The sequence below is a fragment of the Coenobita brevimanus genome, chromosome 84, assembly GCF_032717465.1.
Source record: "Coenobita brevimanus isolate Jiangsu-jjx chromosome 84, ASM3271746v2, whole genome shotgun sequence".
Classification (NCBI taxonomy): Eukaryota; Metazoa; Arthropoda; class Malacostraca; order Decapoda; family Coenobitidae; genus Coenobita; species Coenobita brevimanus.
In genome coordinates this window covers 43,173,228-43,192,403 of record NC_137037.1, presented here as the reverse complement: position 1 = coordinate 43,192,403, position 19,176 = coordinate 43,173,228, and the positions used below count along the sequence as shown (strand labels likewise).

Below are 19,176 nucleotides of genomic sequence, written 5' to 3'. Positions count from 1 at the left end.
TCTCTCTCTCTCTCTCTCTCTGTCTCTGTCTCTCTCTCTCTCTCTCTCATTTTCTCACTTCTCTCTCTACCACAGTGGTTGGCCTAGTAGCAGTCTTCAGCTCAGTGGAGGACCAAGGCTTTCAGTCACCCCAGTGCACCAACAACACCTTCTACCAGCGAGGTTTGAAGGTACGTCTCTCTCTCTCTCTCTCTCTCTCTCTCTCTCTCTCTCTCTCTCTCACCTTCTCACTTTTTTCTCTCAACACCTCACTTTCATACATTCTTGCTCATTCTCTCATTTTTTTTTACACATTCAACTTTCTTACTTTTTTCTCTTAACTTCTCACTTTCGTACGTTCTTGTTTATTTTTTATTTTTTACACATTCAAATCTCTACTCTTCAGAAATTGCAATCTTCGAACATAAGTATTACTAATAATGAAAAAAAAAAAGTATGCCCCCACTAAATTCAGTTCATTTATTTATTTATTTATTTATTTCTTATACATATAGATAGGCCTTTTTATGAACAAAGATTTAATGTGGGTATTATTTCTTCCAGTAGGCCTATTCCATCCTTCTGCCAATACATCACTCTCTCAGAGTTTTAGCCCTCTCAAGGTCGGGACAGCTCTGATATTCTGGTCCAGCTAGCCAGTCGTAAAAATTGTAGAAATTGAAAAGGGAGTCAGGAATATTTGAATTTGAGACCTACGAGCCTGAGTGTTGTTCCCGACGATTTTAGTCATCTTTGAGCGAGTCCTTGGTGCCTGAGAGTGTTAATATGTACGAAGTTTTTCATTTCAGGAGAGTCCTACGAGATTGAGTGTTGTTTTATATCCTATTTTCTTTGCCCCCGTCAGTTCCGTATTGTGTGGACTTCCATTTTCTTCGGGCCGACGCTTGTGATTGGGATGGTATACTGTCATATTTTCCACCTGCTCAGTCATCGGTCCCTGTGTCTCGTTAGCGCTGAGCAGAGGACCCAGCTGCGTAAGAATATTAAGGTGAGGAGAGAGAGAGACAGAGAGAGAATCAGTAGCCTCGACCACCGCCTTAAGGATATCATCATCATCGCCATCATCATATCATCATCATCATCAGAGTCACCAATAAGGCGGGAAAGTCATTAGCTTCTACCACAACCACATCATCATCATCATCATCATCATCATCATCAGTATCAAATAGTGCCGTATAACGCAAACCATAATACAAACGAAAGACACACACACACACACACACACACACACACACACACACACACACACACACACACACACACACACACACACAGCTTCTCCTCTTCCTTACGGTCCGCCAAAGATGGAGCTGAGCCAGTAAACCACGTAGTGCGACTCTATCTCCCTTGTAAACACGTCAGGAATACCACACTGGTTTGGTCCCTCGAGTGGGTGATTTGGGCCAGGGTTTGGGAAAGTTTCAAGGATTGTTTTAACACCTGTGCCCCTCACATTGAAGGCGATGAGTGTGTCGTTATGTATTCTGTATGATGGCCTGAAGTCCCGGATTCAGTGTGTGTGCGTGTGTGTGTGTTTGTGTGTGTGTGTGTGTGTGTGTGTGTATTATATATGGGGTTGTGAGAGAGGTTTTATAAAGGAAAAATACTGGTGAAGGGATTATGGTAATGCTTAGACACAGACACCCCAACACATTAACACATAACCACGGCAGTTGCACCAAAGACGTAAGCATGAAGTGTGGCATTGTGAGCATCAGGTGTGCCCGGTGATTTCTGGTGTCGTGGGTGCTTGTAGAGAATGTGTGAGAGGAGCATGGAATGTGTGAGATTATGTGGCAAGATGTTCTCTTATGCCTCCTGTACAAGGTATCGTAGTAAGTGTGACTGATGGAGTAAAAAGATAGATTTAGAATGTGAGGCCAAACCCAATTAGCATTTTAGCCTTTAAATTTAAGACACTACAGCACTTCAGCAGTGTTAGAGTTTGCATGTATTCCTGGTACAGTATTATTCACGTGGATGCTGAGACTTTATTGTGATTTTTTAAATTGACCTACCTAGATCATAGATGTAAGTGAATGCTTTTTTTTTTTTTTTTTTTTTTTTTTTTCCCCATGAATCAGGAGAGTTGCAGATGGCATTGAAGAAGATGGCTTTTAAAATCCATTGCTTTTCATGTAGGCAGTGTAGCTGATGTTGAGGTTGTTTGCAGGTTTGTGGTATTGCTGGGGTGCGTGTGGCTTGCTACGACACACTGTTGGTAAACACGGCACTATTGCTGCTAATGTCACCACGGTAGCAATATTAGCCTCTCACCAAGGACGATATTCACAAACTTTGATTAGTTCCATGTCATAACTAAGATTTGTTTTTGCAGGAAAAGCAAGGAAAGGAGATTGCAGAGTCTTCCAATGTCTCTTGCTCTTACAGCAAATAGTTATCGAGTTACGAGAGAGAAGTGATCGTAAGTTTGTGAATCTGGGACCGGGTTAATATTAATATACTGTGCTGTGACGTGTTGCAGTTACTCCTTCAATCCAATGATGATTTTTTTAATTTCATTTTTGCTCTGTTCAAATGATTGTTCTGATATATATATATATATATATATATATATATATATATATATATATATATATATATATATATATATATATATATATATATGTATGTATATAATGGAATTATATGTCATCAGATTAAGGGTGTTAATAGCTTTGTTGTCATTTATGATAATGCATCATCCATGTTGCAGTTGTTATACAAAAGTGCAGAAACTTATAGTTTTTCTTTATGTAGTGATGAATGACAAACGGTGCAGCCCTTCAGCCAATACATATTTATATCATTATAAAGATACCGTCCTTGAATTGCTCTGTGTGCAGTGTTTAGGTATGGTTCTTTCAGACTGACAACAAAAGTAATACCGAGGTGTCGTTTACTCCCACTGAATCTTCAGGAGTGGTCATATCTCTTAAGACCATAGGACTCCTGGTGGTCAACATAGTTGCTGTAGATAGTGTAAAGCATGGCTTATTGCACTGCTTGTGTGATGGTGGTGTCATGGTAGGAAAAATATACCACAGATATTATCATGGTCTTATTTTTTAGTTCTCCTTCTGGCTCAGTGCTTTTGCTTATTGCATATACGTACATGCATGCATACATAACTTCAAAATTCACATGTTTGTTTCCAGGTATATATAACTGTAATTATGTATACTGTATTTTAATAATATCAAACCAGTGCCTTCCTGTGTTAAATCACTGCTAAGACTGATATCATTACTTAATTTTGTCCATATTGTTTGATTTGTCGGCTTAAATTTATAATTGAAGGTGCCTTAAATGTACCATTTTAAAAATATGAAACTCATTTGGAGAAACATTACATCAGTATTTTTAAGTCAGCATATAATTTTTATCTTTAATTTATATTCAAGTATGTTAAAACTGGTTTTCTTCCTGTTTGTATTTTTTGTAGTAGTAGGAGAGTGATTCTGTCCCATAATGTGGATTGAAAACAGTTGAAAGGTCTGTAAGATAGCAAAAATTTATCTTTCAGTTGAAAACTTTAGATAGATTGTACTGACTGCAGTTGTAGTAATATATTTGTTAGTCTGTCTACCACATCTATACCACACTAACCACAACATCAGTCCCATAAGAGCTTGAGTCCTGCTATAAAAAATAAGGTTCAGAGTGGTTCCTCTGCTCCACTTTATTTTTCAGAAATCTGGTCCTGTTGGTTATTTTTTGTTAACCTAATTATATTAAACCAGTTGGGTATGCTAATTCTGAGGCACCTGCTCTAGCCCTTGTGATGCCACGGATGTACTTAGGTATTGTATTCAAGCCATCACAGAAGTATTTACGCAACTGAGAGAGATCCTTGTAGTCAAAAGCTTCAACTAATGTCTCCTTTTATCCAGGTGGCACTTCTAGTAATATTTATTTAGGCCAGTAGCAGACCATTTTCTTAGGTTGAAATGAATCCCATCAGTCAGAGGGTTGGCTGGGTGAAGGAGTCATCTGCGGAAAATGTTGTCTCACTGGAAGAAAATAGTGAATTTGTTTCTTGATCCATTTCTGATTGTGTGGGCTAATTTTGGTGCAGTTTATTCAGGTAATCAAGGCCAACTCTTAGTATCCTCAGCCATTTGTTTTGTTATTACTGTATTATTATTATTATTATTATATTTTTTTATTATTTGGTCTGGTTAGTACTTGGATGGGTGACCGCCTGGGAACACCAGATGCTGTTGGCATCCCTACGTCAAGTGGGGTTGGTGGAGGATTAGTGCCCCTCCCTGTAAAACAATTAACTCTAAGCCCTTGGCCACCCCGTTTGGGATACATGGTGTCTTGCAATGAATGAATGAATGAACTATTATTTTTATTAGTTATTATTTCATTCTTGACACAACCACATCTCTCTACGGTATTCACTACAAGCACACTATCCAAACTAACAGTTATTGTATAGCCAAGTCTTTCTTAAACCAAATGTACCACCCTCACCTACATTTACCACAAAAATGCCATCCACAGCCGCACTAACCACAAACATACCACACTAACCACAAACATTCCACCCTCTACCACACCAACCATAAACATTGCACCCTCTACCACACTAACCACAAATATTCCACCCTCTACCACACTAACCACAATCATTCCACCATCTACCACAAACATTCCTCCCTCTACCACTAACCACAAACATTCCACCCTCTACCACACTAACCACAAACATTGCATCCTCTGCCACACTAACCACAAACATTGCACCCTCTACCACACTAACCACAAACATTGTACCCTCTACCACACAAACCACAAACATTCCACCCTCAACCACGCTAACCACAAACATTCCACCCTCTACCACACTAACCACAGACATTGCACCCTCTACCACACTAACTTCATACATTCCACCCTCTACCACACTAACCACAAACATTCCACCCTCTACCACACAAACCACAAACATTGCACCCTCTACCACACTAACCACAAACATTCCACCCTCTACCACACTAACCACAAACATTCCACCCTCTACCACACTAACCACAAACATTCCACCTTTTACCACACTAACCACAAACATTGCACCCTCTACCACACTAACCACAAACATTCCACCGTCAACCACACTAACCACAACCACTGCCACCCCTTACTACACTAACCACATCATCTACCACACAGACGGTGAGAACTACAGCCCTCTTCGTTGGGACATTCCTGATTGGTTGGACACCGGCAGTGATCAAGTTCCTGTTGGTGTGTGAGGAGTGTTATATCAGTGAAGTGGAGGAGCACGTCAATATGTACTTCGGATTATTCTTCAATCTACTTTTCACACTAAAGGTGAAAAATGGATGGATGGGTTGGGTTATATTGGGTTAGGTCAATTAAAGTAGGATTTTAAATTTAGGTTAGGTTAAGGTAGCTAAGATTGCTTAGGTGGGATTAGTTTAGAAGCACACAATCCCCTTAACATCGAATCTGCAACTAACCTCACCACGTAATGATTGGAGAAGGCACCTCATTTAGTAATACAGGTATCGTTCAATGGAGACACTCAGTAAAGTATTTCCTGGCACTGGTAAATCTTCACTGTAGATTATACAGGTATTGTATTTAAAAATAGGCCTATTTTTCCTTTCGTTCTGCTTCGTTGGATTGGCTGATATGGTGTGATGTTGACTGTGGGGCTTGTCACATCGGTCAGCCCTGGCTCATGATTTTCTTTCGATGTTTCCCAAGAGACGGGGGGGGAGGGGGTATGTTTGTTCACCTCACGTGGCCTCGGCATCACACACCTACCACCTCAGTGCTGTTATAAGTCATTCACATGACTGAAAAATAATCATATACACCAAGAATTAGTTGATGTATTAGCAGCAGTAGTGGGTATTATTACTGGCTTTGTTGTAGGACAGAATGATGTCAGTGATAGTGATGAGCCTGGCAGAATATGTTACTGAGGTTGGGGGCTCCGAGGGAGAGTGAAAGTATTATGCAGTTACATGTTGCCTCTGGCATTACGAACAAACTATGGGACTGAAACATGACTTGGGATTTTGCCTGATTATATTACGTCAGTTCACAGTAGCAGAGTTGATTTTCAAGAGATTTGATTTTCATTTATTTTTGTTTAGTGTTTTATGAGGGACACGGCTAATTTTTACCCGTCCCCGCCACGGAGGGGCTCGAAGACGGGTATTCTTTTCACTCGGTTTGTACTTGTATGTTTGTTTTTTTGTCTTTGTCTGTCTGTCTCTCTGTCTGTCTGTCTGTCTGTTTAACACGAAAACAGCTGGTATGAGTTTGACTAAAATTACAGGGATGATGGGCTATGACATTCTTATCGCCGGATTAAATTTTGGGTCAAATTGGGCCAAGGCCCAGGCTGTAGGCCCAAAATACCTGTATGTAAAAAAATGGGGACAGGTAAAAATCGTTTTTTCGCAAATATTCCTTTCAGATTCGTCATATCGACATGAAACCAAAACCTAAAAGTGCATCTTTCAAATCTGCATCCTATAACATGCCTCATTACAATAGGGGGGGTCACCCTCAGTTACCGGTAGGGGGTCAGTGTCAGGTGGGTCGGGCCAAAAATTTCAAATGGGCATACAATCGTCAATTTTCACCCGATTTACTCCAAATTTTAAATGTGACATCTTTGACTAGTTATCCTGTGTGTTGATACGTCAGCACTAAAACGACCGCCAGGGACGGGTTTGCTGTACCGCTTCTTGTTTTTGTTGCTTAGAGTCAAATAGTCTTTGTACATTAATTCCATTTTAATCCGTCGTAATTTAACCAAGATCCTGTTGTATAATGCATTTTTTCAGATAATACTGTACTCCTTCCGTGGCCCCCAACCCCTCTACAGGGAGTATAACCCCAGTAAAACTCTATACAGGTCTCCTTCGTTATCAGTGGTGGTTACGTTCCCATGGTTGTCTACGTGCAAAACCAGTTGATACCGATTTTCCGATGGCCATCTTTATATATTCATTATATAAATCTTGAACAACCACTCATGTAATTTTTGACCAGCTCCATGCCACCCTCATTGCTGGTTGCGTTTTCTTTCTTGTATTCTTTCTTGTTTTGGCAGGCACTTCTACCCTTCAGAATTTACCGATTCCAACCAAATGTGGACACAATGACCAGCGTATGACCTAGTTATGTCCACAAGATTTTGGCTGCTAAGCTACTTGTTGCACAGCAACGACCGAAAACTCGTTTTTTTTTTTTTTTTTTTTTTTTTTTTTTCACGTTCTGAGCTGTAGAAGCATTACTAACGGGCTTAGAAAACTCTGACCACGTTAGGCATAATCTTGAGGCCATTCCCTATCGGAAGTGTGCCATCCATTTTTCCCCTCTCTCCTCTTGTTTTCAAGTGGCAACCCTGTGAAGATTGGCCTCAGCATCCCTGGCAACCAGTACCAGTTTTCAAAAATGCTCCCCTACTTCCCCAGTGGCTTGATGGAATTAAATGAAAGTTTGCATGCTTATAGACATTGACTACTACTACTACAACTTTCTGCTGTACACCTATGTGCTACATTGGCCAGGTCAGGGGTCAAAGGTCATCAAATGCGAAAAAAGTGAAAATAACTGAAATCATGACTGTTCATTTGAAATGCAAAGGCTCCGAAGATCATTAAGCCAGGGCCATGGTTCTTTTGTGGAATGTTGCACTGGAGTATCTCCATAAAAAATGACCTTTAGTTTCGAAACTCACTTCCAGTCGCTGGCAGCGCCTCCCGGAAGTTGTATTTACTTCTGGTGGACCATTTCGTGAATTTCAAGTTCCATAGCTCCACAATGGGTGGATGGAATCAAGTGAAATTGTACATGCTTGTAGACGTTAATGAGTACTACATGTGTGCTTCGTCAAAGGTCATCAAGTGCAGAAAATATGAAAAGCGCTAAAATTACGACCTTGTTCGTGTGAAATACTATAGCTCCGAAGATTATTAAGTCAGGTCCATGATTCGTGGGTGGACTGTTGCAGTGGAGCACCTCCTTATGGGAATGACTTCTAGTGCTGAAACTCACTTCCAGTCACTGACAAAGCTCGGTCCGCATAGAGCTGGCCATCGTCGCCTACTGGTGTGGGGCGGTTTGTGGAGTGAGGAGGAGGTGCAAGGGTGTGCAAGGGACAGCATGGTGGAATGATGAGGTGAAACGAGCTGTGGAACAAAAGAAGAAGGCATATGGTGAATGGTTGGCGAGTAGAGGTGGGGGAGAAGATGAGAGAGAGAAGAGAGAGGTATATGTGAGCAGGAGAAGGGAGGTTAAGAGACTGGTGAAGGAGAGTAAGAAGAAAGTGGATGAAGAGTTTGGGAGGAATCTGAGTGTGAAATGGAGGGAGAGTAAGAAATTGTTTTGGAAGGAGGTAAAGAAAGTAAGGCAGTGTGAAAGGGGAAATAGTAGGGGAGTGAAAGATAGGAATAATAGATTGTTGGTGGAGAAGAGAGAGAAATTGAGGAGATGGAAGGAGCACTTTGAGGATTTGTTGAATGTAGAGAGTGAGAGCAGTGTGAGTATAAGTGGTTGGGGAATGGCTGGGAGAAGAAGAGATGAGAGGAGGGAGGAAGAGATCAGTAGGTCGGAAGTAGTGGAAGCGATGAAGAAGATTAAGCCGGGAAAGGCCCCAGGAATTGATGGAGTGTGTGGTGAAATGCTTAGGTATGGGGGTGAGATTGTTGTGGAGTGGATATGGAAGTTGTGTAGATTGGCTTGGGAAGAGGGAAGGGTTCCAGAGGACTGGAAATCAGGTATAATTGTTCCTCTGTACAAAGGAAAAGGGGAGAGAGAAGTATGTGGTAACCATAGGGGTATTTGCCTTCTTAGTGTGACTGGTAAAATATATGGTAGAATACTCATTGATAGGGTTAGGCATATGACAGAGGAGCTATTTGGAGAAGAACAAGGGGGATTTAGGAAGGGAAAAGGGTGTGTAGTTCAGATATTTGTTCTAAGATGTTTAGTGGAGAAGTATCTAGAGAAGGGAAGGAAAGTGTATGCTGCCTTCATGGACTTGGAGAAAGCTTATGACAGAATAGATAGGCAAGGTATGTGGAAGGTATTAAGAATATATGGAGTGGAGGGGAAATTGTTGAGTGCTGTGAAGAGTATGTACGAGGGAGCTAGGGCTACGGTGCGAGTGGATGGTGAGCTGAGTGAGTTCTTTGATCTCAATGTGGGACTGAAACAGGGGTGTGTGATGTCTCCATGGCTGTTTAATATATATATGGATGGGGTTGTAAAGGAGGTGCAAGGTAGGGCAGTGGATGTGGGGGTGGCCCTAATGAATTAGGGTGAGATTTGGAAGCTTCCGGTGTTGCTGTTTGCTGATGATACAGTATTGTTGAGTAAAGATGAATGGGAGTTGCAAGGTTTGGTGAATGAATTTGGGACAGTGTGTAGGAGGAGGAAGCTGAAAGTTAATGTAAACAAAAGTAAAGTTATGGTGTTTGAGAGGAATGAAGTCACAGAGTGTGCAGTGAGGTTGGATGGTGAGGATATGGAGAATGTGAGTGCATTCAAGTACTTGGGTAGTGTGATGAGTAAGGATGGAACTTTGGGGGATGAAGTACGTGAAAGGGTACAGCAGGGAAGAAAGGTTGTTGGTACACTGAAAGCAGTGATGAGAAATAGGGAGGTGAGTATGGAAGTTAAGAAGTCACTGCATGATGGTATTGTGATCCCTACCCTGACGTATGGAAGCGAGGCATGGACCTTGCAAGAGGGGAACAAGTCAAGAGTGAGAGCAGTGGAAATGAGTTACTTGAGACGAGCATGTGGAGTGACGTGGAGGGACAGGTTGCCGAATGAAGAAGTGAAGGAACGTTGTGGGGTAGATGTGGATGTGGTTGAAAAGATTAGGAGAAATACACTGAGGTGGTTTGGACATGTGGAGAGAATGGAGAATGAAAGACTGACTAAGAGGGTGTATGTAGGTGAGGTGGAGGGAGGAAGAGGGAGGGGTAGACCGAGGATGAGGTGGAGGGATGGAGTTGAGAGGTATATGAGGGAGGGGGGGGGTGAGTTGGGGGGAGGGGAGTCAAATGGTGGGTGACAGAGTGACTTGGAGGCGTTTTGTCTGCGGCCATCCTTTGCGGGATTAGGGCGTCGGGCTATAGATAGATAGATAGATAGTGTTTCCTTTATACAGTACATGTTCCACCATAGGCATGTCTTATCAGCATTGAGTGCTTGTTCTGTTACAGGTACTAAGAATATTGTTATTTATTAAAAATGAGCGAGATGCATAGATGGAAATGAGCAGAATCAAAAGCAGGCAGCTAGCTACATGTTTTACGTAACACAAAGGAGACAAGCTGTTCGTAAACATTTTATTTTGCACAGGAGCTGCAGGCACTGAGAATATTTAGTTATTTATTAAAAGTGAAAGTGAGATACGTTGATGGACATGAGTAGAGCAGAAAGCAGACGACTGGCAATGTGAATTACATAACAAAGGAAACAGGCTGGCACCGCCTTTGTACATATTCACATAAACATTGCATTATTGTCTACAGAAGGAGCTACAGGCACTAAGAACATTTTTTCGTTTATTAAAAGGGAGTGAGATGCATAGATGGATATGCCTAGAACAGAAGGCAGGTAACTAACCATGTAAGTTATGTAACACGAATGAGACAGGTTGGTGCCACCTGTGCACATATTTACAGAAACATGTTATTATGTATTATATTCCACAAGGAGGTACAGACACTAAGTGATCGTACGTGTTATTATGTATTATATTCCACAAGGAGGTACAGGCAATAAGTGATCTTACGTGACTCATTAACCACATTTTATTGAATCGCCTCATTTTCTCCCACATACCGAGGGACAGGACGTTCCTTGGGCACTTGGTAAGAGAAGGAACCATGCACACACACATGCTTTCATGTGGGCAAGCAATATAAACCCCTGCAAAAGCTCTGGCATGGCAACAAAGGCCACAAACTCCTTGACGGACTTAATGCATTCCAGGACCTTAGGGCTTACTCTCTGACCAGAGTGGAGCAAGCAGCAGCCATTGTGTTGGCGGCCATCATCAGTGGCGTGTGGGTCATGGGGGTGTAGCAGGGAGTGGCGGACGGTTTGAAAAATTTGGTTTCCATGCGCGCTGTTCATTAATACAGTAAAATGGATATTGTTTTGATTAAGCCAAAATTTTTGCCGTGTTGAATAATGATATACTGTACTGTATATTGGGTAACGCAGTGCCAGGTAAATGGGGGATTAATGTAATCTGGATTATTTTTCAACACATACTCACAGCTTTTCTTAATCACTGTATCTTCCCTCCAGGTATTCATAGACACATTCATCTATGCCGTTCGACTGCATGATGTCCGGAAGGCACTGAAAGCAATGTTTGTATCCATGCATAGCTCCATGTGTGGTGGAGGTGGAGGGGAGGGGGTGAGGGTGTCACAGAAACCCTCGTCATCATCATACATCACCTCTTCTACCAGAATGTCACTCAATTCTTCCAGTTTGCGCAGGTGAGTGAAAGAAAGAAGTGCTCTTAAAGAATATAAGTAATAAGTTCTAATTCTTGAGAGAGAGAGAGAGAGAGAGAGAGAGAGAGAGAGAGAATGTTTTTGTCAGATTATAATTAATCTGTTTTTATTTCGAGAATATACACTTGCTTGCCCACACATTGAGTATTGTGTGCAGATCTGGTCACCGTACTGTATCACAAGAAAATGTTTAGAGAGCCTGGAGAGAGTATAGCAAAAGATGTAATAAGTGGTACACAGATTTAAGAATGAACCAGCCAAGGAACATTTAACCGAGGTGAGTTGATTTAACAGCCCTTATCAAAATGTAGACTACGTGGAGACCCGATTCTAGTGTACATAATTTTCAGAGTACAGCATATTGTAAATGCCTCAAAGTTGACTGGTCGAATTACTTTAAAAATAATATGCATACAAGTGTGGGCAAATGTTTCCAGCCAGTTCCAGCAAAGACTTTCTTCTTCAGTTGAGTTGAAAAATAGGGAGGAAAGTGCATCCCAGAGTGGCCGATTGTGATACAGTACTATCATTTAAAAGTTACTTGGATATGTATTTGACTTTTGATTTCCAGTTAAACGTCCGTGCTGAATGCTGTTGTGTAATTCATTTCTGACGTGCTTTGTTCTTCTCCAGTACAGACCATGGAGTGTACAATCACAGAGCAACATCGTTATGTACCTGATAATGACTTGACACTTCTTTCCCTTACGTGTAGTGTAAAATATGCTTTCCATTTATCCATTTCTTAGGAATATCCATGACAGTGCCTTTATTTATTTGTGACATCATTTGCTCAAATGGCGTATTACTCTATATCTCTTAATGAAAAGTTGCTTATTTTGTTCATTGGTGTTGTGTTTATTATTGTTTATTGTGTTGCATTTATTAGTACTTATTGTGTTGCTTGTGCTCATAGTGTGAGGATGCAACATTTTGGTTCTACGTTCGGTATGTGGGAAAAAAAGACGGCATAAATTTATGCCTGTCCAGTATGCTAGGGTCATTTGGAGACAGCCAGTTTTTGCTAAGGCTCATACTTCCTCTCAGATATGATCGACAATACTCGTACATGTATTCAGATTTTTGCTGACTGAACAGGGACTTGGCGAAAACAGCATTGTGGGTATAATTCTCCCGTCTGTGGAAGTGTTTGTATGCTGCATGGTTGTCCTCATTTTTGCTTCTGGTTTTGGCTGGATGGATCCTTGCTTTACCATTAACTAGTTACCTTCGCTATAACTTACCCCATAACAAACTGCCTCGAGCTAACCATTGTGCCTGGTGCTGTTGACTGTCTTTATTTGCCATAGATATAAAGCTGAACAAAACTGAATAGACCTGTTAATATGGGTGTCTGAGACGGAGGGAGGGCGGGAGGGATGTTCAGTTACAAGAGTGTTAATATATACCCGTAGGCTTAGGAATATAGGAAGAACAAGGTCAACTGAGAGATTGTGAAGGGAAGCAACAGCCACATTATCATCATCATCATCATCACCATCTTCATGACCTTTTCTGTACCTAAGATGGTGTAAGGTAGAATCCAGAAAAAAAAAATAGAAAATATGACAGTGAGAGAACAGTGAACGCATCGCCAGTGAAATTTGCCGGACAGCAATTCTTACATTATTCAAGCTCCCGGAATCCTGGCTTTAAACATTCAGTAATATCTCTGTAATAATATGACGTCTTCTTACTGGTTATTTTTTGTTACTGTGAGACGATTTCACTCACCTTAATAGAGGCAGGTGGTAGTGACGGGGTTAATAAAAGTTGTTCTAACCTCTTCAGTTCAAGAAATCTCCCGAGAATTTAATAGAATTGTCGCCTAATGTCGCCTGGGCCATTGACCGGTTTACCCTCATCTTAAATGTCAGGACTTACTTACCGACTCAGGTCTTAGGCGTGACACTTTTGATGGGGCATAGTGAGATCTGTTGATAGATGGATGGATGAATTAAAATGTGGTGGGAAAGACAAGGGTGAGGCAAATGGACTGATGTGATTTTTTTTTACCTGTTTTTATTACTCAGGATCTATAGCCGTACTGTCAGCCGAATAAAATCGTCTGGCATTAGATAGAATGCTAGAGTTAACCTCACCATGAGAGGGTTAATGATAAGACAGAAGTGAGACAGATAGGCAGTTGTCTATTATATTACCTTTATTTGTTATTCAAGTTCCTCTAACATAATATTATCTGAAAAAAAATCGTCTGGCATTAGCTAGAATAGATTAATAGAGTTGCCCTGACAATGAGAGTGTTTATGGCGACAATAGAAAAATAAAAACTCCTTTAACCCACTCTCAGCTGATTATAATTGTGTACCATTAACCGGAATGACGTGCCAGAGTTGTCCCTTGCATGAGAGGGCTGGAAGGCAGAAGGAGAGGCATGGAGACATGTGTGCTCAGTCTTACCTGTATTTAATTGCCCTGGTTGCCGCCTTTGATGAGACACACAGGTGGGCACTGAACCACACCCAAAATCTATTGCTGGGAAGGAGAGGAGGAGGGCTCAGTAGGGAATAGGATTGATGGATTGTTAAATGGATGGATAGATGGATAAATAGACAGATGAACAGGAAGATGTACTGTATAGGTGGATAGGTAGATGTGTGGATAGATGGTAGATTGATACATGGATAGACAGTCAGGTAGATGGGCACACACACACACACACGGATAGGTAGATAGAGAGATTGAAGTAAAAACAATGAAAAGGAGAGAGAGAGAGTAATGCGAAACGTCAATGGAGAAGAACACTGTATCATTAGCCAACATCATCGTCTTCAGTCTGACTTTTTTTCCCCACTGAAAGATGGGGTAAGGATGGATTTAGAAACAAGGAGAAGGAAAAGAAAGAATTTGAGAGAACCATTAACAGCATACTTAGTGAAATGGGCCACACACTCATCTACACGTTAATCAAGCCCCTGGAATTCTGGCGTCATCTTACAGGCCTAATCGTCTGCACATTTTATTTATTTCATTTAACTATTTATGTATTTATTTATTTTTGTTATTGGCATTAAATCCGTCGACCCTCAAGCTAACCTCTTCATATATGGATCTTCTTCAGTATTTTAATCCGGTTAATGCCTGTCAATTTTTTTTTATCGAGGAGAGAGTGAGTCATAGGAGCTAGAATGATAACAGTGATACCCTCGACCCTTTAATAGTTGGAACATCTTTGGTAGTCTATTATTCTATTATAGTGAGTGATAGACGATTTTCTTCAGCTGAGTCATGAGAGCCTGTGTATTAGAAAAAGGATACCAAGATAATAAACTTCAAGAATAGCCCTACCGTATTTCACATATAGAAAAATATATTATTAAGTACATGTGTAGATTTTTTTAAGAAAGTTGATTGAAGGTAAATGTGTAGACTTGTATGACGTTTGTCAGGTATAAGTGGATAGGTAGAAGTACTGATGTGTAATATGTAATGCTTCTTCAGTTGTACAGTTCTGGTCAATAATCCCTTTACGCGTCTGAGGTTCCTCATTATGCCACACTTACTGTCTTTTAGGTGGGTTGATAGCCAGGTGTAGTCAGGTTGGTGGGTAAATTTGACCAGTAACCAAGGAGACTCATTTTTCACCTCATAACTAGAAGTCACCAAATGTCATGCAACCACAACTTAGTATTCAGGTTGCGTAAGTGGCCCAGTTCCGTCAAATGAAGACATGGATTATAATGAAGGAAATTACAACCCTGCCAGCCGACCTGATCATTACTCTGTAGTATGATAAGACTTCAGTAACCTCTTCAGTTCGGTGACGTATTGCCTGTTTTATTCTTGCTGTCTCCAGACAAATTTATGCAGCTTTGGAGTTAAAAGTAGTTTCAGTGACCAGTAGTACCTCAACAAGTCTTACAACTCATACCAAGGAGGTGCTGTGAATGAAGCAGCCAGATGCACGTTACTTCAGTTGTGAGAGAAGCATATATTAAAGATGATGGTCTCCCCTCCCACCGCTCCCATCCACCGAACAGGCACGCAATATGAAGTGCATCTTACCTGACGGAAAAGAGCCTGACTAGGAAATTTTACGGCAAAGGAAAAATTCAGTCCACCAGTATGTTGGGCTAGAAAAGAAAATAGTTTGAGCTGTTCTTTCAAGGAATTGTCAACTGCCCCTGCAGGTGGCCGATTGCAGGCACTGCAGATCCTGTATGTGACAAGATGGCCTAAGGTGTCATGGTGGTAATGGTTCAGGTCAAACTTCCAACCATGATCCCTCTATTTGTACTGAAGAGATTAGCTGTAGTCTTCATTACCCCCGTCACTGCTAGAGCTCTGTCCTAGGTACGACTATATAGAGCATGAATAAAAATAATAGTCACGAGATTGAAGAAGGGAAGATTATATGGCTGTGGGTCCTGGCTGAGTATTAGAGGCTAGTGTAAATATATATCAGTTGGTTTTGATATGGTTTTGGGACTGTGTAAAGGGATTATTGAATGCAGCTGTACTTGTAGAATTAACATTGCACTAGTACCGTGGTTTGATACTTGAGTTATTAGATACTTGAGTTATTAATACCTGTAATTTCTCTCTCTCTCTCTCTCTCTCTCTCTCTCTCTCTCTCTCTCTCTCTCTCTCTCTCTCTCTCTCCATTACCTCTCGGTCCATATTAATCTCTTATAATATGTTTGTTGTTTGTTTGTTGTTATTCTGCTACTAACATACTCCCTCCTTTGTGCTCCCCCACTCTTCCCCTCACTCTCGCCTTTCCCCCTTCCCCTCACTCACCCCTTCCCCCGTCTCCCTCACTCTTCCCCTTCACCCTCCCACTCCCCCTTCCCCCTCACTCTCCCCCTCCCCCTTCTCCCTCACTATTCCCCTCCCCTGCTCCTCCCCCTTCATTCTCTTCCCCCCGCTCCCTCACTCTTCCCCCTCCTCTTCCCCCTCTTCATCCCTTATATATTTCTCATCTTCACACCCCCCTTCTTCCAACCCTCTTATTCTATCCCATACCTCCTTCTACTTCTTCCCCTCCTTTCACCCCCATTTCCCTCCTCTCCTCCCCCCCCCCATTTCCCTCCTTTCCTTCCCTTTCTTCAATCTCCTCTCATCCTTCTCTGAACCCTCGCTTCCTACCACAACTCGTTTCTCCTTCCCCTTCCCCTTCCCCTTCCTCTTTCCCCTTTCCTTCTCTCCTTCCCCTTCCCTTTTTTCCTTCCCCTTTCCCTCTCTTTTCTTCCCTCCTCTCCCCCCCCTCCCTATCATCCCTTTCCCTCTTCCTCCACACCTCCCCCCCTCTCGCAGGTTCCGGCCATCATCGAGTGAGAGGTCAGCGAGGTCAGGCTCATCCTCGGCCTCCCCCTCCCCCCTCCACCCCCAGGTCAAGAGGTGAGCTTCCCTCCCCACTCCCCCCCACCTTCCTCCCCTCCCTTTCCCGTTCTCAATCCTGCCCTGTCCATCCCTGTCTCGTCCTTCCCACTTCCCCCTCCCCTCCCCTCCCCTCCCCTCCTCTCCTCTCCCCTTCCCTTCCCTTCCCTTCCCTTCCCTTCCCTTCCCTTTTCTTAACATATCCTCTTTGTTTTTTCTAGAGTCCTACAAAATCTACGCCAGTCACTACAATCAAAATCCTGGATCCGTAGTAGCGCTAGGAATGTTGGTAGTTATGGTAGTAGTACAGGTGATGGTGGTAGTTGTGGTGGTAGGGGTGGTAGTAGTAGTGGTGGTGGTGTTGCTAGTACTAGCATTGGTGGTGGTAGTGTTGCTAGTGGTGGTGGTGGCATTGGTGGTGGTAGTGTTGTCTGTGGTGGTGGTAGTTGTGGTGGTAGTTGTGGTAGAAGTGGTTATCGTAGGCGTGGTAGTCGTGATGGTAGTGGTTATGGTAGGGTTAGGGATGGTGCTGGTAGTTGTGCTGATGGTGATGATGGCTGTGGTACTTGTTGTAGTAGTGGTGGTGGTGGTGGTGGTGGTTGTTGTAGTGGTTGTTGTTGTGGTAGTAATGGTGATTGCAGTGGTAGTAATTGCACCCACCAATCACATCCCAGCCACCATACCACCATCCACTACCAATGTACCATACCATATCAGATCAGAGTCACACCATTACAGAGGACCACAACTACCATACAGGCACACCAGACTGCAACCTTACCCTCACTACCAAGACCACAACTACCATGAACGTATAGAAAACTACCTCTACCATGAAACGACCACTACCATACCATGTAGTGTGACAAAGGCTACCATGAGTACGATTCTGATCATTACCATACCTGCCTTAAATCAACCACCATGAAAAAAAAAAACTCCCATACCATACAGAGACGAAAAGTACCATGGGAACACTTTATACTGCTACCATTACCATGAATGATATGTACTGCCATAGAACCATGACTGAATACTGCTGATGAAAAACGACCACTACCATACCATACAGTGACGCAGACTACCATGAGACCGGTCTAAACTATTACCATATATATCATTTCCAACCACAGCAGACAACCATTACGAAGACACTACCATTACCATACCATTCAGGAAGACAGGTACTACCATACAACCACACCAGATCGCTACCATACATTGACAGTTGCCATGAAGGTATAATAGACCAGAACTTCCATAGAACCAACATGAACTACCACTACCATACTGCCCTGAACCACAACTACCATAAAGTGGATTCGAATCGCTACCAAGCACCTGCGCAAAGCTACCATGGAACCACACCAGACCACAACTACCATGGAACCACCCCGGACCTTTAGCACAGCGTTTAGACAGACCATTACCATACCATTCAGATGAACCAGGATTTAACTACCATGGAACCACACCAGACCAATACCGAGACCCATGGAACCATCTCATATCTCTAGCACACCATTAAGAAAGACCATATACACCATGAGACCAATTCTAGACCATTCATAGTGACCATGTTAGACCTCTACCACACCATTCTCAAGGACCTAAGCCACTATTGAACCACACCATATCACTACCATACCACACCGAAGACCACAACTACCATGACCCAGGACCGACACTACCTTACCATGAACCAGGATAAGACCACTCCAGACCTCTACCATACCATACAAAGACCAACCCTACCATGAGACCAATTTCACCTATCCAATCCAATGGTGTATTATTTTTATTTATTTTCTTGCTTCCTCCAGACCGTTTTTTTCATCTGGCCTCTCGTAGTAAAGGGGTTAATGAGGGCTGGACCAGACCCCTCCAGGTGAAAAGGTTTCTGGTAAAGAAAATGGTCTGGAGATGAGGAGGAGTAAGGTTAAGAAAAAAATAAGAAAAATATAGTCTTCGGAAATTACTACCATGAATTTACACCAGACCAACAGACCAAACTACCGTAGACACACCAGACCACACCAAACTACCATACAACCATGCCAGACCACAAGACCAAACTACCATAGACCCACGCCAGACCTGAAGACCAAACTACCATATATACACCTCAGACCAAAAGACCAAACTACCATACAACCAGATCATACCACAAGATCAACCTACCATGGAGCCGCACCAGGCCACAAGACCAAGCTACCATAGACCCGCACCAGACCACAAAACCAAGCCACCATAGACCCACACCAAACCCCAGAAGACCAAACTACCATCATAC

General features: G+C 42.3%; 1 protein-coding gene across 1 annotated transcript in view; it reads left to right on the top strand.

The window, feature by feature from the left end:
• LOC145410148 (uncharacterized) overlaps positions 1–18,508 on the top strand; it is a 30,003-nt gene extending 11,495 nt beyond the window's left edge. The window contains exons 4-10 of the mRNA XM_080280346.1: positions 76–170; positions 845–988; positions 5,185–5,346; positions 11,329–11,525; positions 17,105–17,168; positions 17,558–17,695; positions 18,401–18,508. Coding sequence (XP_080136472.1) covers positions 76–170; positions 845–988; positions 5,185–5,346; positions 11,329–11,525; positions 17,105–17,168; positions 17,558–17,695; positions 18,401–18,508 — 908 coding nt within the window. The remainder of the gene's footprint in view (positions 1–75; positions 171–844; positions 989–5,184; positions 5,347–11,328; positions 11,526–17,104; positions 17,169–17,557; positions 17,696–18,400) is intronic.
• The last annotated feature ends 668 nt before the right edge of the window (positions 18,509–19,176 follow it).